Source organism: Bufo gargarizans, chromosome 6, assembly GCF_014858855.1.
Source record: "Bufo gargarizans isolate SCDJY-AF-19 chromosome 6, ASM1485885v1, whole genome shotgun sequence".
Taxonomy (NCBI): domain Eukaryota; kingdom Metazoa; phylum Chordata; class Amphibia; order Anura; family Bufonidae; genus Bufo; species Bufo gargarizans.
Window position 1 is genome coordinate 248083876 of NC_058085.1, and position 19312 is coordinate 248103187.

At 48.8% G+C, this 19312-nt stretch overlaps 1 protein-coding gene across 1 annotated transcript; it reads left to right on the forward strand.

Annotated features, from left to right (window-relative positions):
* The first annotated feature begins 74 nt into the window (after positions 1-74).
* Positions 75-7650, forward strand: TMX2 (thioredoxin related transmembrane protein 2). Its single transcript, XM_044297339.1, has 8 exons — positions 75-345; positions 1398-1458; positions 2059-2172; positions 2623-2699; positions 5096-5202; positions 5296-5361; positions 5552-5681; positions 7195-7650. Exons 1-8 carry the CDS (start codon positions 157-159, stop codon positions 7315-7317), a joined length of 867 nt encoding a protein of 288 aa, XP_044153274.1. The 5' UTR covers positions 75-156; the 3' UTR covers positions 7318-7650.
* The last annotated feature ends 11662 nt before the right edge of the window (positions 7651-19312 follow it).

Consider the following 19312-nt stretch of genomic DNA (forward strand, 5'->3'; position numbering starts at 1 on the left):
TCCACAGGCGCAGCCTCTTATTGGCTGGACGTAACCTGTAGTCAGAGGGTTGTTCTGCGTCTGATTGGCTGCCGTTATATATCGCGCTGTGATTGGTCGGCGGCTACCTGCTGCTCCAGGCTCCTTTGGCAGAGTGATCGCAATCCTTCAGTCAGTATGGCGGTGATCGCTCCGCTGCTCGCTCTGGTGTATGGGGCGCCAGCGCTATGGCGTTGGGTGTCGCAGCCTTATTACCTGCTGTCTGCATTGCTGTCTGCTTCCTTCCTCCTGATCCGGAAGGTGCCCCCTATGTGCTCTGCGCTGCCGTCTCAGCGGGAGGATGGCAATCCCTGTGACTTTGACTGGGTGAGGATACTGCAGGTGTTCAAGGGCACATGCTTGTGGCCACCTGGGCATGGCTCTGGGGTTGGCTGGCCCTCATAGCTGTGTGCCCATCTCCTTCACCAGCTGTTGGCGTCATTTTGCTGTAACCAGGATCACATGGCTTAATGTACAGTCCTAATAATTGGGTGTGCCCTTGCCCCCATTCCTGGCATGCCCATTTTGCACCCTTATGGACCATAAAACCTCCTAATGCGGAGGGCAGAACCCTCTGACGACTTGATGGTCATGTATGAGCTGGAGCTGCGACCTAGCTATTCATGTATGATGTGGTCCGTTATTACATGGGCTTTGTGGGTCTTTAACCCATTAGCGTGTTGGCACTTAGTCTTGCCGGATCCCTACCTATGATCCTAGCACGTTCTTCTGCCCACATGGTGATTGCTGTTGTAATAGGACAAGCTTGATGGGATAGGAAGGGGTTAAATGTTGGTACTGACCAGTTTGTATGCTTTCCTTTGCATTTATGGTCTTGTCCAACTGGTTACACAGACTCCATACTGGAAGCCCCCACCTAGAATAAGTAAAAAGACCTGGGGGGGTGTTATCACGCCCTGCACTCCAGGATTCTGGCTTTAGAAAGTCACAGAATAGGTGCCCAAAATAGTATGCCCACCGCCACTCCATGTAGAGTCTGTTCATTGGTGGCACAGAGGCCAACAGTCCCTCCCCCTCATGGCACCAGCTGTGTACATTTGTATTAAGGGGCTTCAAGTGGTACTGTAGATGTGGGTGCCTTCCGTACATTAAAAATGTTACCCCCTAAAAATACAGTCTGAATATCTACATATGTGGTTTAGCTGTGTGAAGTTCTTTCTCTCATGCACAGACTTGCTGAGCTTGTTCCTATGCAGAAATATAGGTAAAAGCAAGCAGAATTGCAGTGTAAAGCATGGGGGAGAGTGAGCAGTAGAAGACGGATTATAGTGTTAAAATGAACAGTTTGGCAATGCTACAGCCCTTATGTCAGGGATTGGACCATTTTATGCTTAAGATCATTTTTCATTTTCTTCCAGAGGGAAGTGGAGATCTTAATGTTCCTCAGCGCCATAGTCATGATGAAGAACAGGCGGAGTAGTAAGTCTTAGAACTTTCAATATTAAAGAGCATGTGTCAGCATGATCAACCCTAGTAAACCATACTACCTGGGTAGGGTTGATTATGCTGAGTACAAGGATCTGTCTTTTATTTTTATGCTAATTAGGTTCTTGGAGTACCGAGGGGTGGGCCTAGTTCCTCTGAGTACTGCCCTGCAGTGCTCGGAGCATCTCATTAGCATAAAATAATGCATTTCCCAAAAAAGTATACATCAGATTGCTGCAAGAGGGGGGTCATTGGACTGTGCATGATCAACCCTACCAGGAAGTATGCCTAGTTTGCTAGGGTTGATCATGCTGACTGATTAATTTGTGGCAGATAAATCACAAGTGTCTTGTGCCACATGGAGCCCTAGCCTAAATGGAGGGAGTACAATAATTCTTGTGGCTCCAGCATAAAAATGGGCAGTACCCGGGCTATGATGTGTGGGGCAATGGCTCCAATATTAACCCCTCTGTGTGCTGGTCATACCTGACCAGTGGAATAGGTAAAGGGCAGTATGCGTTTCCCTGGCGGCAGCTGATTGGGCAGCATTGTATTGATGCTTTGTAACCGGCTTAACCCATTTATTGCTTTCAGTTACCATAGAGCAACATATCGGGAATATCTTCATGTTCAGTAAAGTTGCCAACACAATTCTGTTCTTCCGCTTGGATATTCGAATGGGCCTATTGTATGTCACCCTGTGCCTAGGTGAGTATCGTAGTCCTTCTAACAGGCTACGCTCAGGAATCTTAAAGGGGTTTTCCGAGTGGGGGTCCGACACACAGGACCTCTGCTGATCAGCTGTTTTAGAAGTCACCGGCGCTCCTGTGAGCGCTGCTGCCTTCTCCGTGCTTACCCAGTACAGCGCCGTACATTGTAATAGTGGCTGTGCTTGGTATCGCACTGAGCCCCATTCACTTCAGTGGGGCTGAGCGCGATAACAAGCACAACCGCTATACAACGTACGGCACTGTGCGTGGTAAGCACGGAGAAGGCAGGAGCGCCGGGGACAGCAGAGGTCCTGTGTGTCAGACCCCCACTGATCAGATACTGATGACCTATCCTGAAGATAGGTCTTCATTATCAAAATCTTGGAAAGCCCTTTAAAGAGACTATGTGAGGTGCTATCATTAAGATTTCTCCCCTTCTTCTCCCCAGTCTTCCTCATGACGTGTAAGCCTCCTCTCTATATGGGCCCCGAACACATCAAGTATTTCAGCGACAAAACGATTGAGGTAAATTATTCAGGGTTGTCCGTAGAGACTGGCATAGTGCCCCATAAATATCGCTCTGACGGGCTAAAGGTCCGACCTGTGTATAAGCAATGGCCGCAGAATTGATGTTGGAGTTTTACGGTATCTACCTTTCATGTATTTATCACCATCCAGCACTACAGTCGTATATCCCTCTAATCCTGGATTGAAGGAGAGCTCTTCTAGGGGGCTAGGAAAAAGAAGCATGCTTACTACCAGAAACCATCGCTCTTACCCTTGGGTTATGTCTGGAGCAATACCTGACACATGAGAAACAAAACCGAGAGCTGTTCACTCCTTTATTAGTGATTGCCTGTCCTCGGGATAGGTCATCAATATCTGATCATCAGGGGTCTGACATCCTGCACTCACATGGGCACCAGAACTACACAGCGCCATCTATTGTGCAGTGGACAGAGCTGGTAACTGCAACGCTGCTCTGCTCCTATTCACTTCAGTGGGAGCGGCACTAAAGTGACCAGCTCTTCCCACCACACAATTCTTGTCCTGGAACTACTGCTGAATGGGTGGATCTGTGGTGGTGGGAGTTCCCTGCCCATTAGATATTAATGGCCTGCCCTGAGGCTATCATTTGTAATGGAAAGGGGTTCCCCAGGAATCATTATTCATACCTACCTGCTGCTTCCCGCATGTCCATGTTCCGGTCCCCACGCTGTGTTTACATCCGTCACAGCACGGACATGGTCACATGTTCCACTGCAGCCAATGACTAGCTTCAGTGGCAACGTGCTGCTTGTGGCATACTGTATGTTGATTTCCCTATATGTACAATCGCACTGAAAGGTGTTGTCCGGCCATTACATAGAATATTAATTTGATGGCTCATATATAAGGAAGTATATTTACCACTTACATGTGGTTAAGAAAAGATTATAGTGAAGTTAGGACATTTACTTGTGTGCCGCCTCCTGGTGTTCAAAGTGTATAGTAATGTGCACATCCATCTACAGTGCTGTGGTCAGGCATGCTCAGTCAGTAGAAATGGTATTCTGCAGTGACCACAGGGCAGAAACCTATTCCTATGAGCTTGGCCTGCAGCATTTAGCACAGTAGCTGGACGTGCATATTGCTATACGCTTTGAACACCAGGTGGAGCCCTACTATGTGAGAAAATGTCCTAAATCTTCACTAGATGGTTTTTAGAACATTGTGTAAATGTGAAGTATGCTTCATTATTTATGGTCAGTCCCTTTTGGGTCAAATGCTGGAACTGCAGAACATCCATGACCATTGTATGTACATATACAATGTCATATCGCCCCTTTAGAAGCAGTGCGTTTTGTTGGTACGTAGCCCCAACCTTTAGTGCAACCCCAGTGAAAAATAGAACTATACCAGTGCTCAAACGTGTATGGGCAGTCAGTGGGTGCAGCCGTTCCATGTTAGGGTGGATTTACACGGGCCGAGCTAAAGCCGCTTGTCAGGATGGAAGCATTCCTTCCCGACAGTCGGCTGCTCGTTCAGTGGAGGTGAAGGGATCTCCTTTACAGTATGAGGAGGGGCCGCTATTGCAATCACTTGTCCTCATAGAGCTGCATTGTTTCTGGGCAGCAGATCTGTTTAGACCGCGCGATCCGCTGCCCAAGAACGACAATTTAGGTGTCTGCATGAAGACAGGATCCCCCGATGACTGCTCGTTCATCGGGTGTTCGGCAGCACCTTTACACGGGCCGATTGTCAGGAACGATAATCTGCCTGATCATTGCACCTTGTAAATCCACTTTAAGACTTAAAGGGGTTCTGCAGTTTGTTTAAACTGATCTATCCTCTGGATAGATCATGAGCTTCTGATCGGCGGGAGTCCGAGACCCCTGACGATAAGCTGTTTGAGAAGGCTGCGGCGCTCCAGCAGCGCCGCGGCCTTCTCACTGTTCACCACTGGCCGAGTGACATCACGACTAGTATCAACTAGCATGGGCGGGGCTAAGCTCCATTCAAGGGAACAGAGCTTAGCCGCTCCCAGGCCAGTGATACAAGTCGTGACATCACTGGGCCAGCAGTAAACAGTGAGAAGGCCGCGGCGCTACTGGAGCGCCTCTACCTTCTGAAACAGCTGATCGGCAGGGCTCCCGGGTGTCGGACCCCCGCCGATCAGAAGCTGATGTTCTATCCAGAGGATAGATCATCAGTTTAAACAAAGTGCAGAATCCCTTTAAGCCTCATTCACACGTCAGTAATTGTGGGCCAAAATTAGGACTGGAGCCTCCACAGAGAAGGTAGAAGGGAAAGATCCGCTCTAAGTGCCTTTACATGCTAGAAACTATGTATTTTTACCCCTCCTGTGACCTCCATGCACAGTGACATTTGGCATTGTCCCCAGATTTGCCTCATGCTTTGTCTGAACACTTTTTCTGTAGGAGGAGATACAGTCCGATCGACGCGTTTCATGGATTGTGGAATATTTCGCGAACTGGTCATCTGAATGTCAGTCATTTGCTCCCATTTATGCAGAGCTGTCTCTAAAGTATGTTATTCTTTCCCACTTTATCACACTAACACCCAGATGTGCCGTCCATGGCTTCTCCTGACTTGATGTTCGTCTTATTTCCATGTACAGATATAACTGTGCCGGCCTGAAATTCGGTAAAGTGGATATAGGCAGATATCCGGATGTCGGTACTAGGTAAGAATTGCCGTAACCAGAACTACTGTGCAGGCGAGGCTTCGGCATCTTACTGTGGTAGCCACCGTTCTGCCTAGTGTCGGCTCTCATCACCACCCTTCAAGTGGAGCTATGGTTTGAAGCCCCCAAGGGGTTGCCCTTGGTGTTCCTGAAGTGCTGTAACCCACCATTAATGATCTACATTTCGCAGGTACAATGTCAGCACCTCTCCTCTGTCCAAGCAGCTCCCCACACTCATCCTGTTTCAAGGGGGTAAGGAGGTATTGCGACGACCACAGGTAGATAAGAAAGGACGTGCGGTGTCTTGGAGCTTCACTCAGGTAATCTCCTCCTGTGTGGTAGTGTAATCTTACCTATCTAGTCTCAGCAGTAAAATACATTTAGTTATAACTCCTACCTGTGCTTTGTCGTGGGAAAGATTTGCTGTGCCTTGGAGCTTAACTCGGATAACATCATTCTCGGTCATGGCACAAGTGTGACTGGAGCCATGTGTCTGATCTCAGCAGTACATTACTTTCAGTTATTACAACTGCTCACGTGTTCTGGTTGGGTTACAGGGGAATGTGATTGTACTGCAGAGCAACCTCCCAAAGCCTTAGTAAGATGCCCAGTGCCGCCATGGGCAGACACAGCTGTATAATCTGGTCTGTCCACTGGACCACCACAATCGCACAACAGGGGTCCTACATCCCCAATTTGAATAGAGCAGCGGTCAAGCATGCACCACACTACTCATTCAAGCTGTATGGGACTTCTGGAGATGGATTGCGGAGTACAGTCCCATAGATGGAGGGGTGGTAGCATGGGGGGTCAGGACCTCTGTTCTAAGTGGGATCCAGCAGTCAGATCAATCTAGCCATTCTCCGCTAGTGGATATGGGATGGCTTATTAACAATACACCTGTTCTCATGTAATTGGTATCTATCAAAATTTGGCTGCAGGTTGGTCCAAATTCATGGACCCTGCCCAGCCATTCCCCAGTGTAAGTGATGGAGTGCCCTTTTAGTCTGAAAAAGAACCTGAAGGATTTTTTTGTGGTGTCTATGGTCCTTATATAGAGGGAACCCTGGCACAGTACAGGGTTGTGCAGTCAGTGTGACAGGTACGTGAATTAAAGGGGTATTCCATGTATGTGAAGTTGTGCCCTGTCCATAGGATAGGGGATAACTATTAGATTGGTGGGGGTCCTACTGCTGAGACCTCAATCTATCATGAGAACAGGGACTTCGTACCCCATTGAGCCCCCCTAAAGTGAACAGAGTGGCCGGTCAGGCATACCTCCGTTTGTATATGAGTTCTGGAGCTAGCCAAGCCCTGAACTCCCATATAAATGAATGGGAAGGCTGTGTGTATGCCCGGCCAATCGCTCATTTCAGGGGGGCTGCAGGTGGTAAGGCACCCCTGGGAGTTCCAGACGATCTAATAGCTATCCCCTATCCCAGGGATCAGCAACCTTCGGCACTCCAGCTGTTGTGAAACTACAACTCCCAACATGCTCCTTTCACTTCTGTGGGAGCTCAGCCAAGCAACTGTGCATGATGGGAGATGTAGTTTTGGATGCCGGATGATCTATGGCTAGAGCATGACTCCACCTAAGCTTAATATCCCTTTAGGACAGTGGGGAGTCAATGCGGATAGTGGCTGTTGCTGTGGAAGACTCAGTGTAATTTATATATTCTATTCTATGTACAGCCTCACAATGGCCACTGCAGGAACCTAGTGCAGCTTTCCCAGATGAGAGCAGTGAAGGTGGTGTCCTGTGTCTATAAACCCGTAGTACGGTCTGTAAAATTACAGTAAATATATATATATATATTTTTTTTTGTATATCAGGAAAATGTTATCAGAGAGTTCAACTTGAATGAGCTGTACCAGAAAGCAAAGAAGACCTATAAGAACCAAGATGAGACAGAAGCTGAGGAGAACACTCCAATAGAGAGCAAAAAGGACCAGTAATCAGAGGGGCTCCTGCTTGCACCTTCATCATGTAAATAGAATAGAACTACCACTCCATGATTCTGAGGTCTCCCTTCATCCGCAGTCAAGGTGTTTTTTTAAAATTAATGTATCATATAAGAAGCTAATAGAGGACTGTGGTGTCCCATATGGCCCATTCCCTCCTCCGCTGTTACACTAATTCTGCTAGGTCTTTCCAACATCAAGGTTCAACACTCTGTCCTAGCTGGTATATGTTGGATTGAAAGACTCTTCTGGTCATCTGCACACTTCATGGACATTACTGATTTATTAATGGGATAACCTACAATAAATGTTTCCTCTTTAACCCATGGGAAGTCTCAAGTTCTATTGAATGGGTCTTCTTTCTCTAGAAGTATCGCATTCAATTAAATTAGTGATTGGCAAACTACTGTTGTAAAACTACAAATCCCATCATGCCCTGCTGTAGGCAGACTGGGCGTACTGGGAATTGTAGTTTTACAACAGCTGGAGAGCTGCAGTTTGCTAATCCCTGACTTAAATGATAAGTGGCACTGCTTTTCCGTTTGCCCTATGACAGCACTTCTGGAGATACCAACTCCATTTACCCTGGCCAGGAAAAATAAACATCATTGGTATCACTGTGTCCGAAAACACCAGTACTATCAAAATATTTTAAGTTATGGGGGGTCACAATATGGTGATGTAAAAAAAAAAATCCAAAGTTTTTTTTAATTTATTTTCTCGCCCATTTTCCTTGGGGGACACAGACCTTGGGTATAGCTCAGCTCCCTAGGAGGCGTGACACTAAGTAAAACTGTTAAGCCCCTCCTCCATCAGCTATACCCTCAGCCTGGAGATAGAGGCTACCAGTTTTAGCTTAGTGTCCAAGGAGGCAAGACACTCCCTGCTACTGCAGGGCTGTTTTCTCCTTGTTATTTTTACTTTTTCTTCTAATTTTGTTATTTTATTTTTTCCTAGGGATACCAGAGACGCATTAGACCTCTCTGCTCTCCCGGGGTTGAGCTGCGCCAGTGCCAACTTATCTGCACTGCTGCCTCCCCCATAGAAGCAATAGGAGGATCTGGGCAGCAATGGCTCCCCTACATCCCGCCAGCTAGGGGGTCGCCCGCGCGCCAAGCCCCTCTTCCAGCTTCCTGCCACTGCGGTGCCAGTGGCTGAAGGGGCGACCCTGCTGGAAAGGACTGAGGGTGAAGACGTCGGACGGTGAGATGGCTATTCCAGCCCATACCCCGTCCCTATCTGCAGCATCTACCCCTCTGGGTAAGGGGGGCACCCGTGGTCGCTCATTCTGAGCGCTCATCTGCAGGACAATGCAGCACAGCAGCATCCTCAGCACCCCCACGCCGTTCCCCCCCACGCTGCTATCTTTCTCCCCCCCTCCCCCTCATTCGGGGCTGACTCCATTTTTCTCTTCTCTCTCTCTCCCCCTTCCCGCCGAGAACGGGGGGCGGGGCTTAGCGGTCCCGGCAGGGGGCGGGGCTTACGCGCGCCATTTTGGGGGCGGAGCTTGTTCCCCGCGCTTCCTCACTTCTGACAGGAAGCTGGGACACGGTGGGGGACTCTAACCTCCTGTGTACATCGCTCGGCTTCTGTGGGCGCTCTCTGCTGCTCACTGCTGTTCACTGCTTCTCTGCTGCTGCTGATCTGGGCCATCTCCTGACGTTCTTCTGAGGCACTGGTAGGACAGTTAACCCTCTCCTAACCCTCCTGGTCATAGCTGCTATAACCCTTTGTGGTCTCTATATTAGAGTACAACCACACTTCAGCATGTCAGATCCCACAGGTGCCCCCAAACCCTGGTACCATGCCTGTACCGCCTGTAAGGAACTTTTTCCGCGTGGGCAATCTGAGCCGCATTGTCTTGCATGTCAGGCCCCGGTGCAGGGCCCGCTTCCCGCTGCGCCCCCCGGTGCCTCTGAACCCCCTGACTGGGCTAGGTCTCTGTCTCAGGCGGTGGAAAGCCTTACACACGTAGTGGGCCGTCTCGTGGATAGACCGCCTCTCCCGCAGGCTGCCACAATCCCTGTCGCACCCGCTGGGACTACCGTTTCTGCCGCCCCCACTGTTTCCCTGCCTCCCAGCGAATCTTCCAGGGCCCGGCATACTCAGAAACGTTCAAGGGTTGAGCGCACATCTTCTCCAGATGCTTCGCTCTCTCCGCCATGCGTGCGAGCTCAGTCAAGTCTATCCTCTCAAAGGGATACGCTTTCTGAGGGAGAACTGGCGGATTCGGACGTGGACATGGACTCAGAGCTTCCGTCCAAATTGGCGTCCGCGGTGGGGCATCTTGTCACTAGCATCCGTGATACCTTTCAGCTACAGGATGACCCCCCCAGCTCTGAACAGGCCGGCGTGTCCTTTCTCCGCCCCAAACAGGCCTCCAAGGTTTTTCCCATACACGCTGATTTTTCTTCTGTGGTATCCAAGGCTTGGACTCGGCCTAACGTCCGCTTTATTACACCCAAAAAGCTGGACATTTGTTATCCCTTTCCAGCGGATTCTGTGACCACGTGGACATCCCCGCCTAAGGTTGATCCTCCCGTGGCTCGCCTGTCCAAAAGCACTACTATTCCTGTACAGGACGGATCTTCCCTCCAGTCTGTTGAGGACCGTCGTACGGAATCCCTCTCCAAGGCCATATTTACTGCCTCTGGTTCGGCCCTTAGACCGGTCTTTGCCTCCGCCTGGGTTGGCAAAGCGGTCTCTGAATGGGGTTTGCAACTGGAACGGGAGTTAGGGTCGGACGTCCCTGTTCAGGACCTCCGTTCCTTAGCCCAACTAATTGTTCAGGCCGGAAAATTCGTCTGTGAGGCCTCCCTTGATGCGGGTGCCCTCATTGCCCGTTCCTCTGCCCTGGCAGTTTCTGTCAGGAGGGAACTCTGGCTGAAGGTTTGGGCGGCGGACGCCGCTTCCAAACGCTCTTTGGCCGGCCTACCATTCACGGGTTCCCGCCTGTTCGGAACCCGTCTGGACGAACTTATATCAGAGGCCACGGGTGGGAAGAGTACTCACCTCCCCCAGTCCAGGCCAATGGGCGCCCCCCGTGGTCGCGCTGGTTCGTCCCGTTTTCGGTCCTTTCGCAAGCCCACCGGGTCTAGACCCGCGGCCAGTTCTTCTTCCTCTGGCCCAGCCCAGGATAGACGCAAGAAGCCGTTTTTTCGGACGCAACCTGCCTGGCGCAAGTCCCAGCCTGCACGGGCTCCCACAGGCCAGCAGCCCTCTGCCTGAAGGTGCGCCCCCACCCACCCGGGTGGGGGGCCGCCTTCTCCTATTCAGGAACGTATGGCGGGCCCACATCTCAGACGCATGGGCGCTCGAGATTGTATCTTGCGGATACAAAATCGAATTTGCGTCCATTCCGCCAGACCGTTTCTTCCGATCCCGTCCTCCGCGAGATCCCGTACGAGTGGCCGCCTTCTTCGCGGCCATTCACTCTCTAATGGACAAGGGTGTCGTCGCCCCCGTGCCTCCGACGGAAAGGTTCAGGGGGTTCTACTCGAACCTCTTTGTGGTTCCCAAGAAGGAAGGCTCAGTGCGTCCGATCTTGGACCTAAAATGCCTGAACCGTTTTCTCTGACTGCAGAGATTCCGGATGGAGTCTCTCAGGTCCGCAGTGGCCTCCCTGGAAAGAGGGGATTTCATGGCCTCAATCGACATTCAGGATGCATACCTCCACGTTCCGGTTGCTCCATGTCATCACCGCTTCCTGCGCTTCGCGGTGGGGGACGATCACTTCCAATTCGTCGCCCTTCCCTTTGGTCTGGCGACGGCTCCTCGAGTGTTCACCAAGGTCCTGGCCCCTGTCTTGGCCCTTCTACGTTCAAGAAGTGTTTTTCTTCTCCCATACTTGGACGACATCCTGGTCAAGGCACCCTCCTTCTCTCAGACATCCCGCAGTGTGGAACTCACTCTGGAGACCCTGACGCGGTTCGGTTGGATTATCAACCACCCCAAATCTTCCCTTACCCCCTCCAGACGGCTGATCTTCCTGGGGATGCTCCTGGATACAGAGTTGGCGGAGGTCCGCCTTCCGTCGGACAAGCGTCTGGCCCTTCGCGGGTCGGTTCGCAGTCTCCTCCGTCATCACCGCCCTTCCCTCAGATCCAGCATGCGGTTGTTGGGAAAGATGGTTGCCTGTTTCGAAGCGGTGCCGTTCGCACAATTCCGATCCCGCACCTTTCAGAGGGCAATTCTGTCGGCCTGGGACAAATCACCGAGGAGTCTGGACAGGACCTTTCTTCTGCCTCCCCTGGCTCGGGCTTCCCTCGGCTGGTGGTTGCATATCCCTCTAAGGGGAAAGTCCTTCCTTCCACTGAACTGGCTGGTGATTACCACAGATGCCAGCTTACGGGGGTGGGGGGGGGGTTTTCCCTCCCCGGTCCGTCCAGGGCGTTTGGTCTCTATCGGAGTCCAGACTTCCAATCAATATTCTGGAACTGAGGGCGATTCTTCTGTCCCTCAGACACTGGACCCATCTGCTGAGGGGCCACCCTGTTCGGATCCAATCGGACAATGCCACGGCTGTGGCATACATAAACCATCAGGGAGGCACTCGCAGCGATGCAAGAGGTGACCCTCATTCTCCTCTGGGCGGAGACGCACGTGCCGGCCTTATCTGCGATTTACATCCCGGGGGTGGACAACTGGGCGGCGGATTTCCTCAGCCGGTCCACCATCGACCCGGGAGAATGGTCCCTGCACCCAGAGGTGTTCGAAGCCCTTTGTCTTCGCTGGGGTCGCCCCGACGTGGACCTCATGGCCTCCAAATTCAACCACAAGGTCCCCTTATACCTGGCCAGGGCACGGGACCCGAAGGCATACGGCGCCGACGCGCTCGTCCTTCCGTGGCGCGAATTCTCCCTTCTGTACGTCTTTCCTCCTTTTCCCCTCCTGCCACGGGTTCTTCGGAGGATCGCGGCAGAGGGCGTCCCCGCGATTCTAATCGCCCCGGATTGGCCCCGCCGGTCTTGGTACGCCGACCTAATGTTGCTGTTGGCAGACGCACCGTGGCCACTGCCCTCCAGGGAAGACCTTCTCTCTCAGGGACCGATCTTCCACGAGCATTTAGGCTCGCTACGTTTGACGGCGTCTTTTCTTTTCTATAAATACTATGAAAAGATGAGCGGAATATATTTATATATAACTATTTGGGTCACTAAGAATTGAGAGATTGTAAAAAAATTATTTTTTTATTGTAAATGTTTTGTAGTTTTCCCAATAAAAAAAAAATTAAAAAAAAAAAAATAAAAAAGAGACCGCCGTCTTAACGCGACGGGGTTTCTCCGCGGACGTAGTCCGCACCATGATCCGGGCTCGTAAGCCCGTATCCTCTAGGATCTACTATCGGGTTTGGAGGTCCTATCTGGGGTTCTGTGAGTCCCGGAGCATCCCACCTCTCCGGTTTTCTCTTCCCACAATCCTGTCCTTCCTCCAGTCGGGTCTGGACCTGGGGCTGTGCCTCAGTTCTCTGAAGGGTCAGATTTCGGCGCTGTCTATTCTTCTCCAGCGTCCCCTGGCCCCTCTAGGGCCAATTAAGACCTTCTTACAAGGGGTGGCTCACTCTGTTCCGCCGTACCGCCCTCCAGTTCCTTCCTGGGACCTGAATGTGGTGCTCTCGGCGCTCCAATCAGCCCCCTTCGAGCCTTTACGGGAGGTCTCCCTTCGCCTTCTGTCCTGCAAGGTCATCTTTCTTGTGGCCGTCACGTCTCTCCGACGGGTGTCGGAGTTAGCGGCTCTTTCTTGCTCCGAACCTTTCCTGATCTTCCACCAGGATAAGGTTGTGCTTCGGCCTGTCCCGACTTTCCTGCCAAAGGTGGTCTCCGCCTTTCACATCAATGAGGACATCGTCCTTCCGTCGCTCTGTCCCTCTCCTTCCCACCCCAGAGAACGGGAACTGCACCGTCTGGATGTGGTCAGGGCGTTGAGGATTTACTTGGAGGTCACCGGGTCCTTTCGGCGCACGGACTCCCTGTTTGTGGTTCCGGAGGGTTCGCGCAGAGGGTTGGCGGTCTCCAAGGTGGCTATTGCCCGTTTCATTAAACTGGCGGTGTCTGAGGCTTATCGAGCCAAGGGCAGACCTCCGCCTTTCGGCGTCACTGCTCATTCCACCAGAGCAGTCGGAGCTTCCTGGGCGCAGAGGCATCGGGCCTCGGCTGAACAGTTGTGCAAAGCAGCCACTTGGTCCTCTCTGCACACTTTCACAAAGTTCTATAGGGTGCATACGCATGCATCAGCGGATGCTGCTTTGGGCCGCCTGGTTTTGCAGGCAGCGATTTCCTGATGCTCTGGTGGTGTTCCGCCTTGGGTTTGTGGTCCCTCCCTTCTTGGACTGCTCTTGAACGTCCCAAGGTCTGTGTCCCCCAAGGAAAATGGGCGAGAAAAGGAGATTTTTGTATAACTTACCAGTTAAATCTCTTTCTCGCTCTTCCTTGGGGGACACAGCACCCACCCTTCTGTGTTTGGTTACAGGGTTATGGTCTGGCGCCCCGTTGGGTTGCTGGCTGGTTGTTTCCGTTATTGGTTGTTATCCTTTCACTACTTGGACACGCAACTGGTAGCCTCTATCTCCAGGCTGAGGGTATAGCTGATGGAGGAGGGGCTTAACAGTTTTACTTAGTGTCACGCCTCCTAGGGAGCTGAGCTATACCCAAGGTCTGTGTCCCCCAAGGAAGAGCGAGAAAGAGATTTAACTGGTAAGTTATACAAAAATCTCCTTTTTTCAGTATTTTAGGCATAAAATACCTATGTGGTATCGTTGTAATCGTATTGACCCAGAGAATGAAGGACATACAGTGGCGGAAATAATTATTTGACCCCTCACTGATTTTGTAAGTTTGTCCAATGACAAAGAAATGAAAAGTCTCAGAACAGTATCATTTCAATGGTAGGTTTATTGTAACAGTGGCAGATAGCACATCAAAAGGAAAATCGAAAAAATAACTTTAAATAAAAGATAGCAACTGATTTGCATTTCATTGAGTGAAATAAGTATTTGAACCCCTACCAACCATTAAGAGTTCTGGCTCCCACAGAGTGGTTAGACACTTCTACTCAATTAGTCACCCTCATTAAGGACACCTGTCTTAACTAGTCACCTGTATAAAAGACACCTGTCCACAGAATCAATCAATCAAGCAGACTCCAAACTCTCCAACATGGGAAAGACCAAAGAGCTGTCCAAGGATGTCAGAGACAAAATTGTAGACCTGCACAAGGCTGGAATGGGCTACAAAACCATTAGCAAGAAGCTGGGAGAGAAGGTGACAACTGTTGGTGCGATTGTTCGAAAATGGAAGGAGCACAAAATGACCATCAATCGACCTCGCTCTGGGGCTCCACGCAAGATCTCACCTCGTGGGGTGTCAATGGTTCTGAGAAAGGTGAAAAAGCATCCTAGAACTACACGGGAGGAGTTAGTTAATGACCTCAAATTAGCAGGGACCACAGTCACCAAGAAAACCATTGGAAACACATTACACCGCAATGGATTAAAATCCTGCAGGGCTCGCAAGGTCCCCCTGCTCAGGAAGGCACATGTGCAGGCCCGTCTGAAGTTTGCCAATGAACACCTGAATGATTCAGAGAGTGACTGGGAGAAGGTGCTGTGGTCTGATGAGACCAAAATAGAGCTCTTTGGCATTAACTCAACTCGCTGTGTTTGGAGGAAGAAAAATGCTGCCTATGACCCCCAAAACACCGTCCCCACCGTCAAGCATGGGGGTGGAAACATTTTGCTTTGGGGGTGTTTTTCTGCTAAGGGCACAGGACAACTTATTCGCATAAACGGGAAAATGGACGGAGCCATGTATCGTGAAATCCTGAGCGACAACCTCCTTCCCTCTGCCAGGAAACTGAAAATGGGTCGTGGATGGGTGTTCCAGCACGACAATGACCCAAAACATACAGCAAAGGCAACAAAGGAGTGGCTCAAGAAGAAGCACATTAAGGTCATGGAGTGGCCTAGTCAGTCTCCGGACCTTAATCCAATCGAAAACCTATGGAGGGAGCTCAAGCTCAGAGTTGCACAGAGACAGCCTCGAAACCTTAGGGATTTAGAGATGATCTGCAAAGAGGAGTGGACCAACATTCCTCCTAAAATGTGCGCAAACTTGGTCATCAATTACAAGAAACGTTTGACCTCTGTGCTTGCAAACAAGGGTTTTTCCACCAAGTATTAAGTCTTTTTTTGTTAGAGGGTTCAAATACTTATTTCACTCAATGAAATGCAAATCAGTTGCTATCTTTTATTTAAAGTTATTTTTTCGATTTTCCTTTTGATGTGCTATCTGCCACTGTTACAATAAACCTACCATTGAAATGATACTGTTCTGAGACTTTTCATTTCTTTGTCATTGGACAAACTTACAAAATCAGTGAGGGGTCAAATAATTATTTCCTCCACTGTAGGTCAGTTTTGCTGCAAAGAGAATGCGGTAGGGACAAAAAACATAAAACAGTGGAGGAATTGTGTTTTGCTTTTCCAATTTTACCCCACTTGGAATTTTGCTTCCCACTACATTTTATGCCATATTAAATGGTGGCATTAGAAAGTACAACTTGTCCCACAAAAAACAAACCCTCATGGATGCGTGAATAGAAAAATAAGTTATTGCTACAGGAAGATGGAACAAAAAAGGAAAAACTGCTGGTATCCAAGGGGTTAAATTTTTTTATTTATCTGATAATTTTTATTTAAAAGATTTCTTTTGAAAACATGTACAAAACAAGTGCACTTCAGATCACGCGATACAAGTTATTCGGATTCAAATAAAACATTGTATAGATATCATACTTAGAGTAAACCATGAGTACAACAGCAAATAATCCACCTTTAATGTGACCTATAAACTGTACCACTCAATTGAAAAACAAACTGAAATATTTTGGGAGGAGGGAAGAAAACTAAAAATAACTAAAATAATCTGGTTGCATAAGTGTGCACACCCTCTTATAACTGGGGATGTAGCTGTGTTCAGAATTAAGCAATCACATTCAGAATCATGTTAAATAGGAGTCAGCATACACCTGCCATCATTTACAGTGCCTCTGATTAACCCCAAATAAAGTTCAGCTGCTCTAGTTGGTCTTTCCTGAAATGTTCTTAGGCCTCTTTCACACTTGTGTTGTCCGGATCTGGAAAAACGCAAAAATGCGTTCAGTGTTACTATGGCAGCCAGGATGCTATTAAAGTCCTGGTTGCCATAGTAGTAGTGGGGAGCGGTATACTTACAGTCCGTGCGGCTCCCGGGGCGCTCCAGAATGACGTCAGAGTGCCCCATGCACATGGATGACGTGCCATGCGATCACGTCATCCATGCGCGCGGGGCGCCCTGACGTCACTCTGGAGCTCCCCGGGAGCCGCACGGACGGTAAGTATACTGCTCCCCACTACACTTTACCATGGCTGCCAGGACTTTAGCGTCCCGGCAGCCATGGTAACCATTCAGAAAAAGCTAAACGTCGGATCCGGCAATGCGCCGAAACAACGTTTAGCTTAAGTCCGGATCAATGCCTTTCAATGGGCATTAATTCCGGATCCGGCCTTGCGGCAAGTGTTCAGGATTTTTGGCCGGAGCAAAAAACGCAGCATGCTGCGGTATTTTCTCCGGCCAAAAAAACTTTCCGGTCCTGAATGGATTTCTCTCCATTCAGAATGCATTAGGATAAAACTGATCAGGATTCTTCCGGCATAGAGCCCCGACGACAGAACTCTATGCTGGAAGAAAAGAACGCAAGTGTGAAAGAGCCCTTAGTCGCATCCCACAGCAAAAGCCATGGTCCAAGGAGAACTTCCAAAGCATCAGAAGGATCTCATTGTTAAAAGGTATCAGTCAGGAGAAGGGTACAAAAGAATTTCCAAGGCATTAGATATACCATCGAACACAGTGAAGACAGTCACCATTAAGTGGAGAAAATAAGGCACAACAGGGACATTACCAAGAACTGATAGTAAACAGAGTATGGTGGCTCTCTGTCGCCTATAACTGAGTGGGTGCTGCTAAGCCTGAGTGACTCACCCAGTCACAAATTGAAATAAATGTAATATATAGAAAGGCTGAGCACTCTCCCAATGGACCACACAGAAACTGTTCAAAGATTATTTGAATTTATTACACCAATATATAGATCTAAAATTCAACAAAATTACAATAAAACTATAATAAAAATACACTATAAATGTGATAAAAGGTTATACAGATTAAGAACATAATGAGTTAAATGGCTTACAAAAGCATAATGTATCTAACTTTGATGAAATATGTCCTGGATATGCAGAAAAATCGATGATGATTTGCAGATAATTCGATGTATAAATATTCGACAGTCCGAAAATATATGATGATATTTTCGGATATATATTCGCATAAATGTCCAGACTGGAATAGAATATGTGCTTGCGATAATTAGTCAATATCCCCTGTGTGGCAATTTAAAGGAAACACTTACACTTGCAGACAGCCGTCTGACTATCGCACACGGTGGCGTCCCACGTGGCTAATGGAGTTGAATTTCGGCGGTGTCTGTTACTTGCAGTACAGCAGGAGCAGTGTGAGCGATATAGCCCTCCGTATAGAGATTCTTTGTAAAAGAAGTTAAAATTGTAGCTCTACTTCATGGGACTAAATGTTCGCTTTATGCCATAAAGTTCCTCAGGGTAAAAGGAATCGATTCAAATTGTTAACATCGGGACGTCCATCAGCTGATGTGCGGGTCTTTTGAAACCAGATGCGTTTCGGGGTCTTTTCCTAGCCCCTTCCTCAGTGGTAGCCCGCAAAGGGAAATGAACCCCTTTTTATACCCAAAATCCTCCATAATTCAACAGATTGGAAAATCTGGAGTGGATTTGGCAATTTGTGTCTGCCAGTCGCATATTAAATCCGGTATGGAATAGGAGATGGATGTGTATATTAGATACATGCCAGTTTTCCAAATATAACTCTTATGAAGGATCTTAAATGGTATCTCATAGGATTATACATACACATACATATCGATTCATAAAACATCTATGGAATTTTCCGAAAAAACACAGATGCAATTTCTTCAACCTTTATGCGTTTTTCATGCGTTTTTTGCGTTTTTTCAAAATCTTAAATATATAGCCCATGAATATATATAAGGTACCAATTTTCAAAGAAAACGTTCTCCTAAAAATGTTTAACAATGTCTTATATATCTGTATGTGGATATTAGTCACTGTCTGTGACCCAGCAGTACGATTTTCTAAAAAACGCAACTGCGTTTTTTTTATAGTCGATGCGGTTTTCGTGCGTTTTTTGTAAATTTTCTGGATTTTTTTTCTCCATATTTATTCCACATATAGATATATATTACATAAGATAATTAAAACGTATGATAAACAATAAATCTTAAAAAACTTTCTATATATCAGAGTTTCATAAAATTAATAAAACCATTGAGTATAAGCTCATGCAGTATATTAGAAGTGATTTCTACATCACTAATATATCATAATTTTCCCTTTCATCCTCCATGACGGCATACCATGAGAGATGACCCGCCTCCAACCAGGTAGGGACAGGAAGTATAAGTTTGACTCTCCTCCGGCTCCTCCTCAGTGTCTTCCTGTCCCTCCAGGTAGGAGATGGGTTTTCTCTTATGGTCGCCGACCATGAAGAAAGAAGTAGAAGAAGGAAAGATGCCATGTGAGGAGGCAGCAGGGTCCGGTCCCCATTGGGGAAGCCGGGCCCTGGAAGACCTGTCTCTTACCTGCTGCTGGTGCGGGCAGACAGGTCCATGTGGGGCCGGACACTCAGGGAGTCCCTCCGGTCGGTGCGATACTCCACACTGCGATCCGGCATGGCCGGCGCTCACAGTGTCGTCACCGGAAGTGGACGCGCGTCATGCGTTCCACGAAGCGTTCCACAGCTCACTTCCGGATTGGGGCCTGAGAGCACTTCCGGGCGGTGGAGCGCATGCCGGCGGCGGCGGGAAAATTAAAAAAACGCACAGGATTATGGCGGAAGTC

What these genes read in the sequence shown, in the direction of transcription:
- TMX2 (XM_044297339.1), top strand. Translation starts at nt 157, where the DNA reads ATGGCGGTGATCGCTCCGCTGCTCGCTCTGGTGTATGGGGCGCCAGCG. An exon ending in GTATGTCACCCTGTGCCTAG is followed by an intron (nt 2,173 to 2,622) that starts GTGAGTATCGTA and finishes TCTTCTCCCCAG; the next exon opens with TCTTCCTCATGACGTGTAAG. An exon ending in TGTCTTGGAGCTTCACTCAG is followed by an intron (nt 5,682 to 7,194) that starts GTAATCTCCTCC and finishes TTTGTATATCAG; the next exon opens with GAAAATGTTATCAGAGAGTT.